The sequence below is a fragment of the Diadema antillarum genome, unplaced genomic scaffold (assembly GCF_040938485.1).
Source record: "Diadema antillarum isolate AM-2024a unplaced genomic scaffold, OU_Dant_1.0 seq00000915_RagTag, whole genome shotgun sequence".
In the NCBI taxonomy this organism is placed as follows: Eukaryota; Metazoa; Echinodermata; class Echinoidea; order Diadematoida; family Diadematidae; genus Diadema; species Diadema antillarum.
In genome coordinates this window covers 677,248-702,609 of record NW_027271769.1, presented here as the reverse complement: position 1 = coordinate 702,609, position 25,362 = coordinate 677,248, and the positions used below count along the sequence as shown (strand labels likewise).

The following is a 25,362-nucleotide window of genomic DNA, read 5'->3' as shown; positions in this document are numbered from 1 at the left end:
GCAGTGATTATCTAGAGTATTTAGGGTTCATTGGGTCAAAGGTCAGGGGTCAAAGGTCAAGGGTAACACTTCAACATTTCACTATTTCCCTCATATTTATGTAATGCCAGCAGGATTTTTTTAACACTTGGTGTATGCATGTATAACCTAATAGAAATTCTCTGGAAACCTTATTTTTCTTTTTTTGCCTCGAAGGTCAAAAGGTAAAAGATCAAGGGAAAGTACTAAACTAACTGTATCCTCCATATCTATGAAGTGGCTCAAGTTGTCTTGAAATTTTCTACATATTAATGCATGTTCTGCCTGACAGTGATTGTCCTTTGAATTTTAGGGTCAAAGGCCAGATAAAAATGGTAACAATGTACTTTTCAATACAGAATTTGCACTTTTTCTCCATACCTTGAAAATTACTCAATGCATAAACTTATGAATGGGCAAAGTCAAGTTAAAGTCCTTAAAATCCCCAAATACATGCTCTTCTATTCATCCAATTAAACCTAGGTTAAGGAAGGTGAACATTCAACAAATTTGTGGCCAACATGTCATTGAAATATTTTCCCAATTTTGTGAAAATATAATCACACATTGTCCATACGTACTATAGACCTATTAGGAGAATCATGCATTATGGCGGAGGCATACCAGTCGCCTTAGCGACATTTCTAGCTGTTACATGTTATGATGAGTCTTTTGTTGAAAACTCATCCAAACCTGTAATGTATAGAAAATATTGAATCATTTAAAGCAGATTTGGCATCTGAACAGTGGATTGATGTTTACAGTGAGTTAGATGTGAATACCTGTTATGATAATTTTAATAGAAAAATACAATATTATAATGATAAAAATTGTCCATTGGTAAAGTTTAAAAAGAATAATAAACATGGGAAGAGGCCTTGGATAACAAAATCGATATTACGTTCAATACATACAAGAAATAGGCTTTATAAGATTTATATAAATGATTCTACTGAATTTGATTTAAGAAAATATAAGATACACCGAAATAGATTAACAACTGTTATAAGAATTCACGAAAAGTATATTATTCTGATAAGTTGAACCAAGTTGAATCAAATATGAAGGCCACATGGAGAGTTATAAATGATTTGGTTGAGAAGAAAGAACAACAATTACCCCAAAAAGACTTTAAATTAAATGATTGTGTTATTGATCAGGAAGATGTAGCCGATATATTTAATTCTTTTTTTTTTTGTTAATGTTGGTCCTAATCTGGCAAATACATTTGATGATGTAAATGAAGATTTTTTAAAATTTTTGCCAGAACCTATTTCCTCATCGTTATTTTTAAACCCTACAAATCCCACAGAAATTATTAACATTACGAAAAAGTTGAATTCTAGCAGGGCAAGTTTTTGTGATAGAATAAGCACATTAGTACTTAAACAAATCATATATCAAATTGCTGATCCCCTTACTCACATATCCAATCTTTCCATATTGTCTGGAAAATGTCCAAATTCTTTAAAAATTGCAAAGGTGAACCCAGTGTTTAAGAAAGATGATCCTTGTGAAATTGATAACTATAGACCAATTTCTATTCTTCCTAGTATTTCCAAAATTCTTGAAAAAATTATATATGATAGGTTTTATAATTTTTTTTTTTTTTGCGTAGTCATACAGTTTTAAATTTACATCAGTATGGTTTCCAAAAGAATTATTCTACAGATTTGGCTTTGGTCCAGTTGTATGATCAAATTACAAACGCAATGGCAAATAGAAAACATTTTATAGGAGTTTTTATGGATTTATCTAAGGCGTTTGATACGTTACAACATGATAATTTACTTTAAAATTTACAGTTTTATGGTGTTCGCGGTGTTGCACTCTTGCGGTTTAGGGATTATTTATCATGTAGACAGCAATATGTTGTACATAATGACATGTCGTCAAATGTTTTACAGATAAAGTGTGGTGTGCCCCAGGGCTCAATATCAGGCCCCCTTCTCTTTTTGTGATATATCAATGATATCGTTAATTCGTCGTCTATATTATCATTTATATTACATGCCGATGACACCAATATCTTTTATTCCCACGATAATATAGAAACGTTAGTATCCACACTTAATGCAGAGCTACCAAATGTATCAAACTGGTTTAAGAATAATAAATTATCACTTAATAGTCATTAAACAAATTATATTTATCTTGATCATATGAAAACTCACACAGATGATTTTGTGAACAATATAAGGATTGATAATGTACTTCTTCAACGTAACAGTTCTATTAAGTTTTTAGGCATTTTCATTGATGAAAACTTAACCTGGAATGATCACATACGTCATGTTACAACCTGTATTTCTAGAAATGTAGGTATTCTTTCAAAGATGAAAAGTTATCTTCCTAAACACACTCTTTTTATGCTTTTCAGTTCTTTAATCCTACCATATATTATGTATTGTAATCTAGTGTGGGCTACAAGTGCAAAAACTAAACTTAACTCTATTTACTTATTACAAAAGAAAGCCATTCGCGTCTGTACTGGCTCACAATACTTAGCCCACACCAGTCCACTTTTTTATCAGTTAAAAACACTGAATATATTTGATTCTATAATTATATTATTCTTTTAAGGCTAGATTGAAAACTATGTTACTGTCAGATTACAATTCATGAACATGGCATCTGAATATAGATTTTGTTTTGTTTGATCACATTTATTTTCCTGTAAATTGGATTTAGAACTACAACAAATATACGAAATGTTTCTGTGTCTATCATTTCATTTCATTCCCATCATCTTCAGCATCACCATCGTCACTTTCATCGTCATTATCACGTTTTCCCTCATCATTACTCTGTCATCGTCATCATCATCATCATCATCATAAGTCACTTTAATTTTATTTGTAACTATGTACTAGAATATAAAACATAATGCATTTACAGTGTATTATATTTTGTAGTGTTTCCCCATTCCGCAAACAATATATGTGTATTATGTAGATAGGTCCCTGGGCTGCCACGTGTTCAAGCTTTTGCTTATAGTGGCAGTCCTTCTTCCGCATAATTTCTCAGGTAATTATTTGGAAATTTGTTAATGAAATTAATTTATACATCAAGTTTCCTTCTTTGAATTATGTTCATTGTAATCTGCTTACTGATATTTCATGTGATATTGCTGAAAAGAATCTTGATTTATGTATGAAATTGAAAATAAATCAAACAAACAAACAAACATATTTGGACTGGATTTCAACCTCTAAATGTCATCAAACATTCGCCATTTTCACTACAGATATCATGGGCGTCACCAGGGGGGGTGCGTTGGGTGCGAACGCACCCCCTTCAGATCCTTTAAAAAAAAAAAAAAAAAAAAAATCAGTCTGCGAGCGACCTCAACGCCGGACGCTAAATAATTATTCTTTTCTATTTTTTTTATATTTCCACCAGGGACACACACACACACATGCACACACACACACACAAAAAAATCGTCGGCAAAAAACAATTCGCACCCCCGGTTCTGCAGCACAGATTTTATACATACTTTATATATTAGTATTCTACAGTGTTTACTATTTATCGACCGTACTGTACATCCGTACGATACGGATCACTTATACATGTTTGCATGTATAACGTGTGCTACTTACAAGTATGTAGGGTCTATGTACGTTACTTCTGACCAATCCATATTGCCAGCCCTAGAGCGAGCCTTAGCCTCATTCAAAAAAATGGAAAAAAAAATGGAAAGGCAAGCATATCATTTTGCCCACCCCCCCTCCATAATTCCAGAGACGAGAAGATTTTCTTCTTTTTTTTTTTGACAGAAAAACAAAAAGTTACCCCCACAAAAATATTGGAGGGGCAAGCATATTTTAATTTTGCCCCCCCCCATAATTAATAATTCCCGAAATGAGAAGATTTTCTTGCTTTTGAGAGAAAACAAAAATGTTGCCCCCATGAAAATATTGGAAGGCAAGCGCACCATTTGCCCCACCCCACATACTCATAATTCCCGCGATGAAAAGATTTCTTGCTTTTTTGTTAGAATTCAAGAAATCTGTCCAATTATTTCACCCAAAAGCTGTGGCGTAACTACGGAGGGGGGGGGGGGGTGCGCCCCCTCCCAATCCGCTGGTTAAAAAAAAAAAATACTTACCGAAATAGTAGTTCAAGTGTTAGTAAACTGCTTTTGAATGAAAGGGTGATCAAGAAATAAGATTTTTTCTATGATTTCTTTTAACCATAATCAAATAGGTATATAGTGTGAAACATTGTTCAAAAAGCCCGGACCCGACAAAACATTGTGATTCAGCGTGATTCCTGCTGCATATAAGCAGGATGTGCGCAGTGTACTCAGTACATCCGAACGAAGAGTCGCTACAATGTTGCGCAATGTGATTTAGAATGTACACCTTTGTACCTTACGCTTCGTTATATCAAAGCTAGATCATTGATTTTGCAGTGTTGCTTTACATACTAGTCTATATAAAAATGTCTTGCATAGCCAATAAAAAGACTTGACCTGGGCTAATTCCTGACTTTTCCATATACACACACACAAACAAACACGCACAATAGTTTAGGGGATGCTCTAAAGTGCAGATTTTGGACATCCTTTCCCCGCTTGGTCACTTCGAAGCCACCTCACTGGTCATACCTCCCCCAGTCATGAACATAAACCCACACCCTTGACTACCAGTGGCGGATCCAGGGGGAGGGGCGCACCGGGCGTCCCCCTTCAATTTCCAAAGCGAAAAAAAAATAATAATGATAGCTTCAAACGGCAGTTTTTGGACAGTAAAATGTCAAAATTTTCAAGCTCGCTCGCTCCTCTCACTCGCATTTAGTCGTAATGCCATTCACCTGAAGTTGCTGCCAGTAATTGCCGGCAGTTGCGCCTGGTGCGCCCCCCTTAATTTCCAAAGCGAAAAAATATAGCTACAAACGGCAGATTGGGGACTGCAAAATGTCAAAATTTTCAAGCTCGCTCGCTTCGTTCGCTCGCATTTAATCTTTATGCCATTCTTCTGATGTTGCTGCCAGTAATTGCCTGCAGTTGCGCCCGGTGCGCCCCCCCCTTAATTTCCAAAGCGAAAAAATATGGCTAAGAACGACAGTTTTTGGACTGTAAAATGTAAAATTTTCAAGCTCGCTCTCTTCGCTCACTCGCATTTAATCGTTATGCAATTACCTGATGTTGCTGCCTGTAATTGCCAGCAGTTCCGCCCGGTGCCCCTCCCCCTTAATTTCCAAAGCGAAAAAATATGGCTACAAACGGCAGTTTTTGGACTGTAAAATGTAAAATTTTCAAGCTCGCTCGTTCCGCTCGCTCGAATGTAATCATTATGCTCTCCTGATATTCCTGCCAGTATTTGCCAGCAGTTGCGCCCGATGCGCCCCCTTAAATTCTAAAGCGAAGAAATATAGCTACAAACGGCAGTTTGTTTGTTTTTTACTGTAAAATGTAAAAATTTCAAGCTCGCTCACATTTAATTAATACGCAATTCTCCTGATATTGCTGCCAGTAATTGCCGGCAGTTGCGCCCGGTGCGCCCCTCCCCCCTCCATTATTTCGAAAGCGAAAAAATATGTCTCCAAATGGCAGTTTTGGGACTGTAAAATGTCAAAATTTTAAAGCTCGCTCTCTTCGCTCGCTCGCATTTATTTCTTATGCCATTCTCCCGATGTTGCTGTCAGTAATTGCCAGCAGTTGCGCCCGGTGCGCCCCCCTTAATTTCCAAAGCAAAAAAAAAAAAATATGGCTACAAACGGCAGTTTTTTTACTGTAAAATGTCAAAATTTTCAAGCTCGCTCGCTCGCTCACTCGCATTTAATTGATATGCAATTCTCCTGATGTTGCCGCCAGTAATTACCGGTAGTTGCGCCCGTTGCGCCCCCACCCCTCCTTTATTTCAAAAGCGAAAAAATATGGCTCCAAATGGCAGTTTTTGGATTGTAAAATGTCAAAATTTCCAAGCTCGCTCTCTTTGCTCGCTCGCATTTGATTATTATGCCATTCACCTGATGTTGCTGCCAGTAATTGCCAGTAGTTGCGCCCGGTGTGCCCCCCCCCCTTTAATTTCCAAAGCAAAAAAAAAAAAAATATGGCTACAAACGGCATAATGTCAAAATTTTCAAGCTCGCTCGCTCCGCTCGCTCGCATGTAGTCGTTATGCCATTCTCCTGATATCGCTGCCAGTAATTTGTCGTTTCACACCGTGAAACCCCCTCCGGCACTTCCACACCCTCCCCCCCCCCCCCATCCTTGCTCGCTCCCTCACATACTACCCCCCCCCCCCCAAAGATTAAATCCTATAGCTACTCCGGTGCCCTTTCCCCGTTTGGTTTCCCTCAAAAAACAGTAAAAATCTAGGGACTGAGAGCTTCCTATGTTCCAAATGTCTGTCCAAAAAATCTCGTAAACATTTAGTGTCAAAACGCACCCCTCTTGAAAAAAAGCTGGTGACGCCCCTGGATATGATGGTGAAAACACTTTATTAGGCTAGTAATCATACTACACTTGAGTAACATGCCTAAATCCAATACACAATATTTAGGTATGAAGCTTGTCAATAAGTACAGGATATCATATCTAGCAATTACCACTCGGGAAACGCGGAGGCAGCTGTATGCAATCAAGTTATTATGACGGTATAATGTAGACAGGACCTCTGTACGCCTTGGGATGTAGTGGCATGCAATGAACCGAGATTCGGGTGCCGCCATGATGAGTTGATTGATGGATGTAAATTGCCTAACGTGAATGTATAAATAATTGCCCCCTTGATCGAGGGGGAGGTAGTTAGGGTGTCTCTGCCGATGGCATTTTCGGAACTGAATTAAATCTATTTTGTAACCTTGACTACAATAATACCTTCTTCTTCTTCTTCTCGAGTCACTACGCAGAAAGGAACGTTAGATTCGTCCAGTCCAATGTTGGATGCACTGCCTGGCACAGGGCGTTAGAGCTGCCAGATCCTCCTTTGTGCAAGGCTCTGGTAGAAGTGGACAGACAAGGAGATGTTGCATAGTCTGCTCCTCTCCACACAGGCAGGTGGTGTCATCATTCTCACTATACCCCCACTTTGCTAGGTTAGATTTGCAGCGGCCGACAGCACTTCTTAGGCGATTGCAGCAAGACCAGAAAGGCCATGCCTCACTGGCACCTGATGGTGTAGTTTCCTTAGGGCCGGTAGTAGACACTGTATGTGGTGTATGGGTAAGACGTTCAATCCACATGGATACACGCTGCTTGTCAGGGCTTTTGTTCAGGGCCTTTACAGAATGCATGAAGCTGCGCCTGGATTTTAGCCTCTTTCTTGAATGATCATGATTGAAGAGAGGGTGGCGAGGGTCATTTTCTTGCTTCAGCTTTTCCTTCTGGGATGCAACGGTCCTACGGATGCTTGGAGGAGCAATCCCACTCAGTAGGTAGAGGTCTTCAACCTTTGTGGGCTTTAGGCAACCAGTAATAGCACGACATGAAGAGTTTAGAACAGTGTCAATCTTAGTGGCATGAGCTGATCTACTCCAGACAGGTGACGCATACTCAGCTGTAGGGTAGCATAAAGCCAGTGCTGTTGTACGTATCGTCTTCGCATCAGCACCCCACTTCGTATAAGTGAGCTTTCGGAGGATACTATTCCTTGATGCCACCTTTGCCTTGGTCTTAATGATGTGATCCTTGAAAGTGAGGGACCTGTCAAGTGTCACCCCCAGGTAGACTGGCTTGGATACATGTTGCAGGCGTTTCCCATACCAACTAATCCGTAGTTGACGGCTGGCTTCCCTATTCTTAAGATGAAACACACTGATTTGTGTTTTGTCTGGGTTAGCTCTTAGATGGTTGTTGGCATAGTAGGGAATGAGTAAGTCCAGTGCACTGGAGAGGGAGTCCTCTACTTCTTCGAAGGTGTCCTTTTGAGATGCAATGCAAAGGTCATCAGCATAGAGGAAGCGTCTAGTGTCTGGTTGAGTAGGTTGATCGTTTGTGTAGATGTTAAACAACAAAGGGGCAAGCACACTCCCTTGAGGAAGTCCGTTCTTCTGTGTCCTCCATCTACTCTTTCTACCACCGAGGTCTACGAAGAATCTGCGGTTTGATAGCATGTTGCAGATCAACTTTGTGAGTCTAACATCTGAGGTCATCTCATACAGTTTCTTGGCAAGGATACGGTGATTGACTGTGTCGTATGCTGCAGAAAGATCGACAAAGGCAGCACCAGTGATTTTTCTGTTCTCAAAACCATCCTCGATGTACTGCGTGAGGTTCAGTAGTTGTCCTGTACATGATTTTCCCGGTCTGAAACCCGCCTGCTCCGGGATAAGGTGATCATCAACGAACAATGCTATGCGGTTCAGGAGGAGGCGTTCAAACAGCTTGTACATGTGGCAGAGTAGGGATATCGGCCTATAGCTCTTAGGGATGGCAGGGTCTTTACCAGGTTTCAGTAGAGCAATGACTTTTGCTTTCCTCCACATCTTTGGGATCTTGTTGGACTTAACACATTCGTTGACCATATCAAGAAGCCATCTGCGTGCACCTGGCCCGAAGTGTTTGATCTGTTCCACTAGGACATCATCAAGACCTGCAGCCTTGTTGGTTTCATAGACTTCATTGCAGATTCCAGTTCACTCATTGTGAATGGCCTTGTGAAACTTGTGGCGTCTTGTGAGGATGCATTAGCAGCTCTGGGAAGTTTAGCCCTCTGAGGACGGTGATTTGGATTTCCCCGGCTATTCAAGAGGAGTTGGTGGGCAACCTGGTCAGCGGTGACTTGCGGCCTTGGCTGCGGCTTTGTGTAGTCATTTCCTAGGATGCGGATGGTCTTCCAGGCTTTCCTGCTACTATGAGTCATATCTGTGCTTTCAATGAGCTCTTGCCATTTCTTCCGCCTTTCTTCAGTGATGGAATTAGCTAAGGCTTCACCAAGCTCAATGGTGTCATCACTAAATGGGCCACTGAAGGAGCGTTCACGTCGCGGCCCCTGACAGGTGTTTTACACTTGCGAATCCTTCAACCACACTACGCTATCAACAATAATACCTGTAACTCGTATAATGCCTTGCGAAACTATGACAACGTACCTCGCAAGGCTGTGTAATTACACCTTTACATAACATGGTTTATACACTTTTCAACTTTCTTAACATTATTAAATTTACTTTCACATATCAATAGCAGCCATAATGATTATTTACGTAACACTATTCACACAAAAAAAAAAATATACGTGATTTTGTTACCTCATTAAAGACACCCAAGCATCCGAAGTTACACCAATTAAGTCATTTACTACATGAAAAAAGCTACCACTTGACTGTTTGACTTTGTTTTTAATCACAGTCTGGACAACAATTACAAGTTTGGACGGAAAAATCTGAAGTCAAACTAAGCACCTTCTAAGCTGCTTCAGCAAGATAACACCATCAGATTATGTTTTGACTATAATGTTCAGAGCAATTCATGACTTCCTATAGCTAAATGGATTAGGCCCTTTCATTGGATGCCGTGACATTTGCTCCCGAGACAATTGCTCCTATGACATATCTGCACGCTAAGCAAAACATATACTCACAAACAATCCTAATCCTACTCCTACTCGTCTGCCTCACATCAAACTAAACCAAAAATCCTATCACAACCCTAATCCTATAACCCTAAGTCCTTAAAGAAAAATACGAACGAAGAAATTGTCGGAGGAGCAAAACGTCGTGTCACCGTTCCTTGTATACTAGTAATCAGAAACGTAGGTCTAGTACTTACTATATACATGCAGAAAAGTTGAGGTGATGAACGGGTTAAAAAACGGGTAATTTTCGAGATTTGAATTCCATGTCCGCACTAAAAAGACACATGCCTTAAGTTCGCTTGGTTATTCTATTCATTTGTAATAGATTCAACTTGAGCATGGAATGGCGTTGTACACGTGAAATTTGTCGTGTACTTTCTCTCCTTATAGCATGAGTGAAATAATGTCAAAGCTTGGATGACAGGAAACAAAATGCAAAGTGATTACGAAATTGCGCTCAAACAAGAGAGTTAAGTGTTGAAATTGTTGGTGCATACGTACCGTTGAAGGGCTTCAATGTATTCCGAATGAATCTCTACCGCAGAGCATAACTGGTGGGTGGAGATGGGGGAAAAAGTGTCGATTGCTGAGGCTGTATGCAAGTATGGGTACAGTGAGCTGTTCACGAACAGCTCGACGCATTTTAATATGAGCGTTACTTCCTGTTGGGCTTCTCATGATTACACTAAGGGGTGCTCCGAAATCATGAGAACCAGCACTGTAGTTTTTTTTTCAGCCTCCTTCGCAAATGTTTATTTTTCTGCAATTCCCTCTTCATCTCTCTCTCTCTCTCTCTCTCTCACACACACACATACACACACACACACACACACACATGCACACACACACACACGTTTCGAACCTACCCCTTTAGTGATCAGGTCGTAACATAACGGATGAAAAGACTACCTAGCTTTATTCTATGAAAAGAAAATGCCCATGAAAGGAGACAGCAGACTTTGACCCGATGGTTTTACCGTTCCCCCTCATTATCTTCATCACCGGTTCAAGGGCTCGTTTTCATATCAGAGCACCTTCTGTAGTTCCAGTCTTTTTTTTTTCTTATAAAAGTATTTTGAATTGAAAAGGAACACAAAATTAGCATAATCATGTGTTTATAAACTTACAAGTGCTTTCAATGATAATGAAAATGACATTGATTAAGATATTGTTACTATCGAAGATGATTACAAGAAGATATCTTTATTGAGCCATGATATCCAACAAAATTTGTTTCGGAATGTTTCATACGGCCTAGATTCTTGAAAGAGAAAATATTGCATATGATTTTTTTTTTCCATGGGATGGAGAACACAGCTGCTGTAGAGTTGAAAAACTTCATTTTGTCACCAGCCTCGTTAGAAAAAAAAATATCTACACTAGAAAGTTGCAGTTTTCAATGAGAAGGGACAGTACTCTGCTGTTGCAATTATGATAGCAATGGATATTTCAACATACAATGTAATATACAATAAATGAATACGTAGGCTACACGTGCGCAGTCGCTTTTTTCCCCTGGTATCAACATACTGTGTCTGCATTGTACAAAAAAAAAAAACACCTGATATAAAATGTGTGTTGAATCATTCATTTGAATACCATGACAGTTTATAAAAAGATGACGAATCAAATTCGGGGGGCTTTTCATTCTAGGGATGAGACGTATAAGGCACAAATTGTCGCCCCGACACATATTGTTGCCCCCGGCTCGGGGCGACATTTTGTGCAGGAGTTGACAGTACAGATTGTCGCCCCTGCATAATTTGTCGACTGGCGACAAATTGTGCTGCTTGTGCAGTTCCCAATTTTTGACCTCGATGGCGACAATTTGTGCAGGCGAAATGAAACGTAGCTGCACAAAAATGTACTATGAAATGTGTGGTTACGGTGGTTGCTCCGGTGTTATGCTTTAGTGGGGTGGATATGACTGGTAAGTTATGCGTATGTGTGTGTCTAATTAAATGTTAATCAAATTGAAAAGAAAGTCCTACCACATAAATCTTCATCAGCAGACAGGAGCATGAGCACGTGTTTAGAGTTCACAGTGGCTTTGATTTCAAAATAGTAGGTAAGGGTGTTGCGACACAAATTGTCGCCCCGTCACAAATTGTCGTTTGGCGACAATTTGTGATGCTTGTGCAGTTCCCAATTTTTGACCTCGATGGCGACAATTTTTGCTGGCAAAATGAAACGTAGCGCCACAAATTGTCGTCGGCCATGCACTGTGAATTGTATGGTTGGGGTGGTTGCTCCAGTGTTATGCTTTGGTGGGGTGGGTATGACTAGTAAGTAAGTTATGCGTTTGTGTATGTGTGTGTGGGGGGGGGGGGGCTGCATGGTATGTGCTGTGTATGACTAGGTGCGTATTATGTGACTTGTGTATGCGTTTGCGCATAGCTGAGTGTGTGTGTAATATATGATTATATATATAAAATATACAATTATAGTGGTTTGCTTGTCTGTGTGTATACGTGTGCCTGTAGGCCTATGCGTACGTGTGTTTGTTTGTGTTTTGGTGTTTATGTGAACGAACTTTTTGAGCAGCAGGTACTACTGTGGCAATGAAAATGCCTTCACTGTATATGAGCATGTGCTTATCGAGTCCACAGCGGCGTTGATTTCAAAATAGCATGGGTGTGTCACTTTCAACGGTGAGGCGGGCTAGGAGAGAGAGAGAGAGAGAGAAAGAGAAAGAGAGAGAGAGAGAGAGAGAGAGAGAGAGAGAGAGAGAGGGAGAGTCCGAGAGAAAAGGCATACGAGGGAGGTACTCTCCCTAAATGTTATCTGTCTTTGTTCATTTTTTTTGGGGGGGGGGGGATCATTGCATTCATTTTCTTCATTAGTCTTCAACTTCCATATCACTATTTTTTGTCCCAGAATAAGTTGCCATGCTTTATGCATTAGCGAATAATTTCGACACTCCGTAAATAATTTCTGATTTTAGCACAAACGAACTACAATATTATGCACACCCAAAATACATACGTATCTATAAACAAGCACCAACAAACACTCAAACAAATCCTCATAATGCATACAAACCACCTCAACACACATTCTTCCATAATATGCAATAACACACACACACACACACACACACACACACACACACACACACGAACGGACAGTCAATTATCATGTGCGCGCCCACATACATACTTCTTTGAAACCTCACCGTGACTGTTTACATAGCTTGTTTTGGTATTTCAATGACTATGTCAAGAATGATATTACCCCCCCCCCCCCCCCCTCGCCAAAAAAAAAAAAAAAAAAAAAAGGTTTAAAAAAAAATGTGCTTCGAGGGCGGGCGAATTTTGTGCTGTCAACCCTCTGCACAAATTGTCACCAGACGACAAATTGTGCAAGGGCGCCATTTTGGCCGTCTACTCCGTGCACAATTTATAGCCTGTTTCAGGGGGCGACAATTTTGGTCGCAACAGACGTTTAGGTTGAGTTAAAAAGCGCAGTGAGACTTGAAAAAAAAAGATTGAGAAGTTTAAGATCGCGATCTCCAAGATCTCGAATGTTGCCAGTGTGACTGCCAACTTCCCGCGAAACTTCTCGGGAAAAACTTCCCTCTCCAACTAGGGATACTACCATCCTGGCGTATCTTTGCCAGTGTGACGGCGCCTAATTGTTGCTTCTATTTGAACAATGTTTTTGTTCAGATGACAGGTTCGAGTCCCGCTGGTTCCTTTTTTCCGACATGTTTGTTAATTTATAGATCAGCAGTTGCGATCTTAACAAATTTAATTTGTAGAGGGAGACAAAGTGAAGAAAATTGCATCTGAACCTTCACCCCCCTCTGAATAATGTCTTTCTTTCAATGTTTTTGTTGTTGTTGTTGTGTGTTTTTTGACACAGCAATAGAATTCCATAGATTTCTGCGGTTTCAGCGGTTTCATTAAATTCAGGCGTGTTCTAGGTTGAATGATTCGATAAGATATGGACAATAACATGTACAGTTGGTGCCAGCGTCCCACCAAATGAGGAAGGAGAATACTTTAGGGATATTTTCTAATCTATGACGTGAATGCAGCTGCTGTCTTGTTCATTATGGAATCATTTTTTTACTGATGTTTGACTCGAATGATAATAATTATGATTACCGCTTACTCAAGAAGTTGTGACCATTGCATCATGATTTGAAAACACACACACACACACACACACACACACACACACACACACACACACACTCAGTGAGGGTGTCAGCCTAATCAGTGCGTTAGTATTATCCTATGCCACTATACTTTGAAGTCTATGCCCACATCAACAAACTTCTTTGAAACCTCACCGTGACTGTTTACATAGCTTGTTTGCATGGATGATGGATGTAACCATGTAAGTTCTGTTTTGGTATTTCAATGACTATGTCAAGAATGATATTAACCCCCCCCCCCCCCGACAAAAAACAAACAAAACAAAACAAGGATTTAAAAAAATATATAAAATGTGCTTCGAAGGCGGCCGAATTTTGTGCCTTCAGCCCTCTGCACAAATTGTCGCCAGACGACAAATTGTGCAGGGGCGACAATTTGGCCGTAAACTCCGTGCACAATTTGTAGCCTGTTTCAGGGGGCGACAAGCTTGAGTCAAAAGGCGCAGTGAGACTTGAAGAAAAGATTGAGAAGTTTAAGATCGCGATCTCCAAGATCTCGAATTTTGGCAGCGTGACTGCCAACTTCCAGCAAAACCTCTCGGGAAAAACTTCCCTCTCCAACTAGGGATATTCCCCCATCCTGGCATATCTTTGCCAGTGTGACCGCGCCTAATTGTTGCTTCTATTTGAACAATATTGTTTTTTTTTATACACAGCATTAAAATTTCATATATTTCTGCGGTTTCATTAAATTCAGGCGTGTTCAAGGTTGAATGATTCGATAAGATATGGACAATAATGTTATTGTCCATATCTTATCGAATCATTCAACCTTGAATTGTTGGTGCCAGCGTCCCACCAAATGAGGAAGTAGAATACTTTCGGGATATTTTCTAATTTATCAGGTGAATGCAGCTGCTGTCTTGTTCATAATGGAATCATTTATTGACTGATGATGTTTGACTCGAATGATAATAATGATTACCGCTTACTCAGGAAGTTGTGACCGTTGCATCATGATTTGACAACACGCACACACACACACACACACACACACACACTCAGTGAGGGTGTCAGCCTGATCAGTGCGTTAGTATTATCCTATTCTTATACTTCGAAGTCTATTTGAAATTTAGTTGGATTATTGCCTGAAATTGACACAGATTTATATTTGGACATTACATTTATATGTCTTTCCCTCATTTTTGAATATTTGTTTTTATTGGATAATGTGGCGCATGCCTCTTCTCCCTTACATTAAGAGCCAGCCATGGGACAAAATAATTGTCATTATTATTGTGTATTTATTATTATCATTGTATAACATTACATCCGTCCGATAATTTTTCTAAGCACCAATCTATAAAAATCTCGATCGTATTTGGTTGAGTATTGACATGATCACCGCGGGGGAAATTTAGCGCACTAATTCAGAAATAAACTGTGCAAGATTTCATGGGATGTCATGTGTTCTTTGTGTGTGTGTGTGTGTGTGTGTGTGTGTGTGTGTGTGTGTGTGAGTGTGATACATTAATGCACATGTAACATACACGAATACAAACAGAAACGGACAGGGTAAGATATCCTTTATTTAACAGCCCATATGGACAATCTGCATTGCATCATTAAATAGCGTCAGGTACAGACAAGAGATCATACTGCTGCCTAAACCCTCATCAATCTTGTGAGATTGAAAGTCAACTGAGCGACGTCAAACTTCCTGAACACTGATACACCATCACCACAACTGCCGAGTTCTCATTGCTTTCTAATACTAGTCAATACAAACGGGAACATGGCAGTCGATAACTTATGTTGTAATAATCTTCCGACACTTCACCAAGGGATTGGGGATTTAGATATTACACAACAATATACACCGAAAAAAATAAAAGTAACGCCTTCTAGTTTAAAGAGATGTAATCTCTCATTAAGATATAAAAATGAATTCACTCTTATGGTTTAAAACTCTTAGTCATTATTCGACGCACATTAACACACCTTGACGTACCAACCCAAGACGGTGTTGACTCATATACGGATTAATTCTTCTTCTAATGCTATGCATCTCTGTGACATTGATATTGATATTGTATTACTTTGTGTCTCTTCTAAGTCTTTCATGTCTACAATTATTCATCTACGTTGCACGTTTGTTCTGTATGTATGCATTCTGTGTAAGTGCTGATGTAATATGTATGGATGCAAAAAAAAAGAAAAAGAAATGGAAAATAAAATTGAATTGGATTGAAAAACAAAGTGGTCCTTATTAAAAAATTGGGCCCAACTTTTACTAGGACCACTTTGTATTTTGATATTACAGCCAACTTTACAGCCAACTTTCATCTAATAAATCATTCATCAAATTCGAAAAAGCGTACAATTCTAAGAAGACTTCAAAGTTCATTTGAGGAAATTTGCTTTTGAAATGGCCAAGATATACAAAAACAAACCGGTCCTAATCATAAGGTGGGACCCACCTTCTATTAGGACCACGTTGTTTGGTAAATATTAGCCATTTCAAAACCAAATCTTCATTAAATAAACTTATAAAATAAAATTTGAATTACTTCTAGAGTTGTGCTCTTCAATATTTCACCAACGGTTTCTTATCATCTTACAGAAAAAAATTGAAAAGCTGAAGCACCATCTAAACCAAGACTATATTACCGTCTCTTTGCACACGGTAAAGGTTGTGCAAATACTGACTACAGAAACTTTACAGACTTAATGTTCCAGTTGTGGCAAACTTTCCACCAACAGTTTTTCATATCACGGTCATGTTTCGAGGCCAATTCTGTGTCCATCTGAATGCCAAACGTAAATGTTACCAGTGATAGATTCCCCACCCCCCCCCCCAAAAAAAAAGAAAGAAAGAAAGAGAGAATCCCCCAGCAATTAGCCTTGTATCTTTGTCTTGCAGGAACATAGAATACCCTTTCTTGAAAAAAAAATACATTTCAAAACTCACATTTGTTTGACCATTATTACAAGTATTCACTTTTGTGATAGAAAGTTTGTTACATCAACTGAAAACTGTACCTTTTAATATAAAGCCAAAATGTTACAATCACGGGCTCCATACGGGAATACATACAATGATTATTGTTATTCTGTGCAATCATCTCATGACGGATTCATCATGTTTATAAATTACATGAACTCTACATAAGTTTCAATCTACGTAAGTTTCAAATCTCAGCCATGTACTTGGTACTCCACAGATAAATACGTCATTATATTCATACTAAAAGCTGTCTTGTAACGTTTCCTAAGTGCACCACTGTAATTAAGAAATCTTAATAGTGCCATAGTTCAAATCCATGCTCATGATCTACATAATATAGGATTTGTTTTCCTCTTGTTAATTAATAGAAGACAAGCAGAGACAAAGAAAGAAAAAAAGAAAAAAAAAGAGAGAAAACACAAATATTACTCCGGTAGCCCTGCACTTTCAAAATGGTATTATCCCCCCCCCCAAAAAAAAAAAAAAAAAAAACATACAAAACACGCCAAAACATACAAACACAACAGGCATGAAGATACAGGATATAACAACGAATCTTTCCGTTCAAAAGAGTATGAAGTTTCTTACTATCAATGTAATGATTATTTGTATATCGCATTCAAAGATATCGAGTTTAATGTTTTCTCGTTGAGTTGTTCAGCTGCTTCCGAGTACCCATAACATCAAGATATAACGAAGAATTGTTCCATTTGGAAAGACCATTTCTGTTTCCATACCAGAGATATGGCCCTGCAATTCTTTCATTTCACGAATCAAATCCTTCGTTTTGGTTGGGCATCCTCCGCATTCTTTCTGGTAGAGTCACTTCCACGCTCTCGGGGAGGAATCCCTGCGAACCCAAATTGTTACTCTGCTTCGCTTTTCTCTTTCCACCAGACTGGAGGAGCCGTCCAGAACTATTCTTCACAGATGAACTGTTGTTAGCGAAGCTAGAAGCCCGCTTGGACTCTGGCAAACAGCACTGGAATTGACTCCGCCAAATTCTACGCACTTGCGGCTGCCGCACGCAGTACAGCATAAATATGAAGTATCCCTGTAGCGAGTTAAGCACGGTGAACATGGCGAGAACAGCCTCGCTCGCCGGTCTGATGATGCTCAGGTACCCGAGGGCCCAGGTGAGGCCCATCAACAGAAGAATGCAGATAGCGTTTTGGAAGCGACGGAGGCGCCGTCGCTTTTCTGTATCGTCCATCATCCGACCTTTGACCGTTTTGTTGAGTTGTCTTATCACACGAACGAAAACCACGAGGTTGAAAATCATGATCAGGCCGACAGGAACGAGCACGCCGCCAACCAACGGCCAAAGGGTCAAGAAGCAACTGTAGGTCCAAAAATGGAGGAAAATAAAATAAATATCAATTTTAATCTTTCAACTAGTTGTTGTTTTTTAGCTCGCATAGCACCTTTTGCAGAGTAAGCTGGGAAAGCTTCCTTACTAATATATTTCGACAGCATTGTAGCCATATCGGCAACAAAGGCCAACTTGATTCAAATTAATGATTCTTGCATTGAATTGTTATATTGTAATTGATTGACAACGGTTGACAACATCAGGTGCAATATCCGACCTTATAGTTAGGAATATACCTTGGTCAATGGGGATAAAATTAACTTTTATTGAAAATATCAATTACATCGTACTTTCTTTCGCGGATTTACAATTGATATGCAAGAATGAAATATAATGGAACAAAGACTAGTCTATATGTTTTCTCGTAGGATATTCATTTTTCCGTAGAAGATACGTAATGATGAAGTTAAGGCTTCGGATGTCCACGCAGGTTCGAACAGGCTCGTCCGAAAATTACGTTCTTAAACTATAGATGTTTACGCGTGCACCATGTCCCTCTCCACCCAGATTTGTAAACTGCTGTAAAATAGGTTCTTTTTAATTTTCGGGTAATCATAATGGCAGGGTATCTTGAAAAGAAGAATGTTAACAAGGCCACTCATAGGTGATAATATTATTATCAACATTCCCGAATTAGGCAACCAATTTCTACACTGGTACAAAGTGCCAAATATCACATAGGCATGAACAAAACTTACTAGTCAGTTTCAGCATACATCTGACGTGTCGCTCCAGCACTTATGGCCACGACAAGGACAGGACATCCTATATTGAATGATCAAGAATTTTGCAGACATTTGTAAACATCCGATATTTGTTTTAGCTTTGTAAAGAGCAGAAAATTACCGTTATTCATTTCTAATTGTTAAAGCAATCATCCAACATTTACTACTATTTTAGCACCGTACGGAGCCGAATGTTACGTTAATCATTTTCAAATGTAAAAGCAAACATCCGACATTCATTTAAGCATCTTACGGAGCTAATGTTATCCTTATCCATTAACGAATGAGAAAGCAAGCATCCGCTATTAATTTTCGCATCTAAATGAGCCGATTGATAACGTCAATCATTTCCAAATGTGATAAGCAACAATCTGTTATTTCATTTTGGCATCGGACGGAACAGAATATTACCGTTATTCATTTCCAAATTTAAATGCAAACACGCGACATTTATTTTATTATCGTACCGGGTTGAATATTATTATTCATTTCCGAACGTCAAAGCAAACATTCGACATTTATTTCAGCATCTTCCGGATCCGAATCGTACCGTTATTCATTTCCAAAAGTATAAACAAACATCCAACATTCATTTTAGCATCTTAGGGAGCCGATTGTTACCGCTGTTCATTTCCAAAAGTTAAGGCAAACATGCGACTTTTTGTTTGGTGGCCCGACGTGAATTTTTGGTGGCCCAAGGCCATCGGGCCACCGTATATATTAAGTGTTATATATATATTATGACTTGATTTATCATAAGCTCCATTGGCTGAAGCAACATTTAGGCGTGTAATTTCTATTATGCATTTCATTTGCCTGCAGACTGTAGACAGAATAGATAATTGGTATTACAAGATAACCTCACCCCATGCAACCAGCGACGCCTTACGCATGAAGTAAGGCAGGTAAGTGTTGAGCACGCGCACAAACATGATGTGCATGTTGTAACCTTCGACCCCCATCCATAAGAGGGATGCTAGCATGAAGTAGTGGAGAAAGCCCGCCAGAATGCAGCACGGGATAGGCTCGACCTCTTCCACCCCTCGCTCCGTGTCAAAGGTGATCATCAGCACAAAGGTCACGTACAGACCAAGGAGTGCGCAGCACAACGAAATCAAAATTTGATTTGGTTTGCGATCCCGTAATTTCCTGCAAGAAATGAAGAATCCCCAAGCAACTACCGTTAACTCCTGAGGTACATTTACAATAAGAATAGTACTGTAATAACAATGATGATGATGATAATAATCATGAAAGAAATAATAAAGTAATAATAATGCATTTAATAAATCAGTGTTTAACGATTATCGATGATTTGTATAGACCTATTGTTTATATTTTCCAATTTAAATGAAATGGATGAATGGACGTTAAATGAGCTCCCCCTCTTTCTCTCAATGTAAATAATATATGATTCAAAGTGATATTAATTTTTTCGATGTAACAATTCTGTCAAAGTTAGATGTAGTCAACGATCATTTTCTATTATTCTGACTGTAATGTGGCAGGGTATCCTTCACACGAAGTATCCCAAGCTCATACATACTGCATTTATCACGTCACTATCATGCGTGAGAGAACTTTGCATCAATGCCGATAAAGTTATTATTATTATTATTATTATTATTATTATTATTATTAGTAGTAGTAGTAGTAGTAGTATTAGTATTATCATAATTATCTTTAATTTTCACCTGTTAAAAACATAAGTTAGAATGGTGACTAGCAGTCCCCAGATCGACATGCAACATCCCACGTAACTGATGATTTCTAGGATGAAGTCGACCTGGTCTGAGATTGCAGAACCTCCGTATATATCCTGATAGAGAAAGAAAGAGCAGAGTAAAAATGAAATTGACTTAGGAATTCATCCTAAAGACACATTGTCATTTATTTTATACATTGAGACGCGTAAAGCATGAGTGATTTTTGTTTTTGCCGTAGTCAGTTGCTTATTCATTTGTGACATCAAAATGAATGTCATCATAATCTGCATCATCTTGGTATAAAAAGATCTATCTTGGACTTAATTTGATTATTTCAATTCATCAGTTCTAATTAAACTCTATAACTGTACACTTTATTCTTGGTATCATTCTAAATCATTCCAAATGCAATATAGATGTGTCTTGTAAAGGTGGTAACATATCATAAACTGATTAATATGTTATGCATACCGTGCTACTGTATTGATTATCAATATCATCGTAGTTGTGTTGATAATTATGAAAATAAGTGTGTGTTGCTACATTCTTTGCCTTAAATAATTTCTAATACACGTTCATTTTATGTCGTCTGAGCTGAACATGCTCAATAAAATGATTAGTCTGGACGTGTAAGTTCAACAAGAATGTACTTACTCTCTGTTCCTCTGCGAGTTCGTGATCATCATTATTATTATCATTATCGCCACACAATGCCACCATTGAAATATATCAGTAACAAAACATTTGACTTACCATGAGAATACCAAAATTTGTGAGATGGTTACATTCACACTCCGGTCGTTCATCGGTGCTGGAATTACTCAGCGAGCAGCCTCTGGTCGACCAGTTACCCGTGCCGTTGTTAGCGTCAAAGTCCCAAAACACGCAGATTGGATTTGTAGCATTCTGTGTGATTTCAAATGAATTTGCTTTTGAAAAATGATCTACGGTTTGATTTAGCTCACCAAGGAAAACTGATACCTTTGATTGTGATGTCATTAATAACCACCGGACAAGTTCCAATGAATGTGACAAGCTGCAATGGAAGATCTGATGTAACATTCATCCAGTCATTTGCAAGTGGCTATTTTTTCTTGATTAGTGACGACTAGCCATTGCAGTTTATGGAAATACACTAATTAGTGTTTAGACACTGTAACTTCAATGGAAAATAGCAAAACGCCGGGAATTTGACGGTTTCCAGGCGGATTTCAATAAACTATGTTTTTTTTTCTTCAGAATCTAAGAGACTTTTTCAGACAGATATATAATCATCCGTTTCAATGTGGCCAATATGCGCTGATCTGAGGAGAGCTACTGAATACCATCATTCTTAAGAAAGATCTGTTATTTAAAAAGATCTGTTGTTTAAAAAGATCTGTTATTTAAAAAATGGAGACGATTTCTCTTTTGAATATTGATAATAATATAAGTTGTTAACGAAATCTTGGGATTATGTTAAGGAGGGTTCTTTCTCAACTAATTCAGTAATGACTAAACTGGGCGAAGAGGGGAGGTTTATAGCAAAAGATATTCGATTAGAATTAGACATGACAAATTACGCGAACCTTTAAAAGATTTCATTTTGGTTGCTTTTAGCAGATGCTGAAAGAGTTTTTGTCGATCCCAAAAGAGTAGAAAACTAACGATATTATCTCAAAAAAGATTACATCCCGAATACAACGTTTCAAGATGTATCTTCGTTTAGGGGGAAAAATCTAAACGTTTGAAAACAGATGTTTTTAAGCAGTTACCTTCACAGAGTAAATGACAGTTCATTCTCTTAGAACATATTTCTGACTGGACGAGTAAAATTCGTATTCCTTCTTTTAATGTACTCTGTCGACTCAATTAAGATATTCTAAATACAAAATATAACAAAATATTCTCGGTATAAACAGGTACCTCATGTTGCCTTGCACAAATAATAATGTACTGGTCCATGTTCACTTTACTCAAACTCTTCCGAAGAAATTTCGCATTTATTTAGGGAATATTCAGTAAGAGATACATTTTACTTGAATTTGAACATCATATTCTTGGTACTCGCATCCAATTAACTCCTAACAATTTTATTTTGACTCATTTACTGGTAATTTCTGCCTACTTATTTCCGTTGCTTTATAGATTTAAACTATAAGAACTTTCGTTGCAAACTTAATAGAAAAAGTAAGTTGTACTGGATTTCCTTTCAGAAAATGTAAAAATGATATTTCGAATTATTCAAAGCCGAATAAAATTGCATGTTCTTTCAATTAACGTTGGATCATTTATACACTGAGTGTATGTTTCCGTTGAAACTTCTACAAAAATTAACGTATTTAATATTGACGGTTAAATTTTAACTGCACATATGTATACTTTTGAGACCATTGTATTGTATCACATCATTCTCTGTGCTCATTTTGAGAAAGTGAAAGTTTTACTTTCAGGAAAGAAAAAAAAAACTTTAACCAGTTCACATCACAAGTGTAATGTTCAGTCATCTTTGATGAGGTGGTGAAACACTAGTTTTAATTTATTTGGATTGCATTTCTCTGTATAGCTTTTTAGATATTTATTGTGTCAATTTGCACGATCTTTGGTGTTTCGTTCATCAAAGCTAAGATAATACCAAAAAAAAAAAATGCACAGCACCGCCAAACCAGACGCTATAAAAATCGCAACAGCTTACCTCTACGAGAGGTGTGAATGAAGCTCGGACTGGTTGTACCAGGTTTTCTATCACCTGATCCCCGATAGAAGCCGCTATGATGCGAGAATTGATGGTCCTGTTAAAATCGCCATTATTTACATTCTGGAACGAGGACGGAAAGAGCGACGGGTCACGGAAACCGGTAGCGAACACGCGGGTTGCGTCTGCACTTGCAACAACCTCACCAGGAACGAAAAGGCTTGCTTCCGGTAGGACGCTTTGGCTCTCTGTGGTATCTCCTTGCTCCAGACGAATATCATCAGTTGCTATGGTATCATTGTCACCTGTCACTGTCAGAAGAACTGAAAAACCATCCTGACTTTCTTCCGGCTCAACATCATCAATCTTGTAAGTAAGTTGTTGAGGAGAGAAAGAAAGAGAAATATAGGCATTAACGCAAAGGCATAAGGCTTCACCTGAAGTTGTGGATTCATCGTTTGTTTTATAACTGGGATATTATTAACTAGGTCATATAACCGTTTTCTCATTGTTTTTAAAATAGCTACATTATGCACTTTTATTCTGCCGACAATACTTATTTATTCTTTTTTTAGAATAATGGGACATATTTTGTAACATGAATAACACCGCAAGCATATACAGGTCACTCGGTATAATCCTCTACAAAAGGGGAGTACAAGTATTTTGTTTGCAAACATCAAGATAATGATTTGAGGGTTCAACCCTATAGTTTATATAATTTAAACATACTTGTGGCATGCGCAAAACCAATATTGAAAGGCAACTTTGACCTGTGTAAAGCATAGAGAATACATGACGAGTATTTTCTGAGTAGCACTATGACACATAGTGGATATAAAACCTATATGGTTTTCAATAGGAGAACCCGAGTTCGAATCTCATCATGTACCTACGTGCTTGGTAAGATGTCATCACTCTATTGCGTTCTAAAGCCTTCTGGTAAAGCAGTGAAAACAATGAAGAGGCTACCCTGGACAAAAAAAGTTCGTAACTTCATGATTTTGAGTTTCTCTCTGTCTAATGACAACTTGTATTTTTCGAAGTCTTCAGAAATATCTTTTACCGATTGCGCAAATACATACTATTAAAAAAAAATACAAAGACGTAAGGCTCTCATAATCATAACACAGAATCACCATGAATGTCTTCATAATGAATGACTTACCACTGCGGCTACGTTGGGTTCCGTTACCGTTAGCGGTTCGTCTTCTGGGAGCTCAACATTAATGAACTGTTCCTCCATGGATCGTACTGCTCTGCTAACAGCACCGCTCATCTCCTGCGCCATTTGTAATTCATCATCCGATGTGTCTGCCATGTTGCTGACAATATCCACGACCGAAACAGTCACCTGTTGAAATGAAATAACTTTCTTGATGCTAGGCACGCTGACAATGGGATCAATTCTAATTACATTGTACCCTATTACAACTAGACATGCGATTTTGGTTTTAAAGGTTATATCAGAGATTATTCTTAGGGATGACGACACGCAAGAAGCAAATACTGAATCACCAATGTCTTCACATTGACTTTGCAAGGAGCAAATTACCAAATACGCCATGCAAAATGTCATTTTACTTCTTGTGCCACTTGATACTAAATATACTTCACTTCATCTATGTATTGGTATCGCAACAATGTTTTAAGCTGTATTTCTTTCGGAGAATTTAGCGTGCATTACTGATAAACACATTGCGTGAATATATTAAAGAATGTCCATGAGAGTCAAGATTTTCTTTAAGAAGATAAAACAAGAAAGGTTTGTTGTTGTGCAATATGTAAGACACATGATATCATACTTAATACCAGGCACAAAAAGGCTGGAGGAAAAGCAAACAGCAAAATTGTAAACAATACCTCGACGTCGACAGAATCTACACTTGCAATATCCTGGAGGATTTCAGAAACGGTTTCGAGTCCTGCGGCGGTGAGAGTATCCGTGTTTTCCGTTATTTCAGCAGCTTCAGATGCGACCATCTCAGCATTTTGATCGGTTACTTCTTCCTACAGCCATTAGGAATAAACCATCAACAGTTATTGATTTATATGGATTAATAAAATGCATCAACATCTTGTACAACAATATGATACTAAAATGAAATACTTAAATATTAAAATGAAGTTATAGTTTTGGTTGAGCCCGCATTCAGGTTTCTAACTTTTGGGTGAAATGAGAAACCTTCTATGAAATATGAAACAACATGTAATTCCAAGAGGAATGC

General features: G+C 38.5%; 1 protein-coding gene across 1 annotated transcript; it reads right to left on the bottom strand.

The window, feature by feature from the left end:
• Window positions 1-17,423: 17,423 nt before the first annotated feature.
• On the bottom strand, window positions 17,424-25,132 carry LOC139741291 (adhesion G-protein coupled receptor G6-like). The gene is made up of 8 exons (XM_071651881.1): window positions 24,998-25,132; window positions 24,303-24,488; window positions 23,135-23,500; window positions 21,214-21,366; window positions 20,449-20,573; window positions 19,620-19,903; window positions 18,728-18,794; window positions 17,424-17,997 (listed from the first exon to the last, which is right to left on the bottom strand). Exons 1-8 carry the CDS (start codon window positions 25,115-25,117, stop codon window positions 17,424-17,426), a joined length of 1,875 nt encoding a protein of 624 aa, XP_071507982.1. The 5' UTR covers window positions 25,118-25,132.
• Window positions 25,133-25,362: the final 230 nt, after the last annotated feature.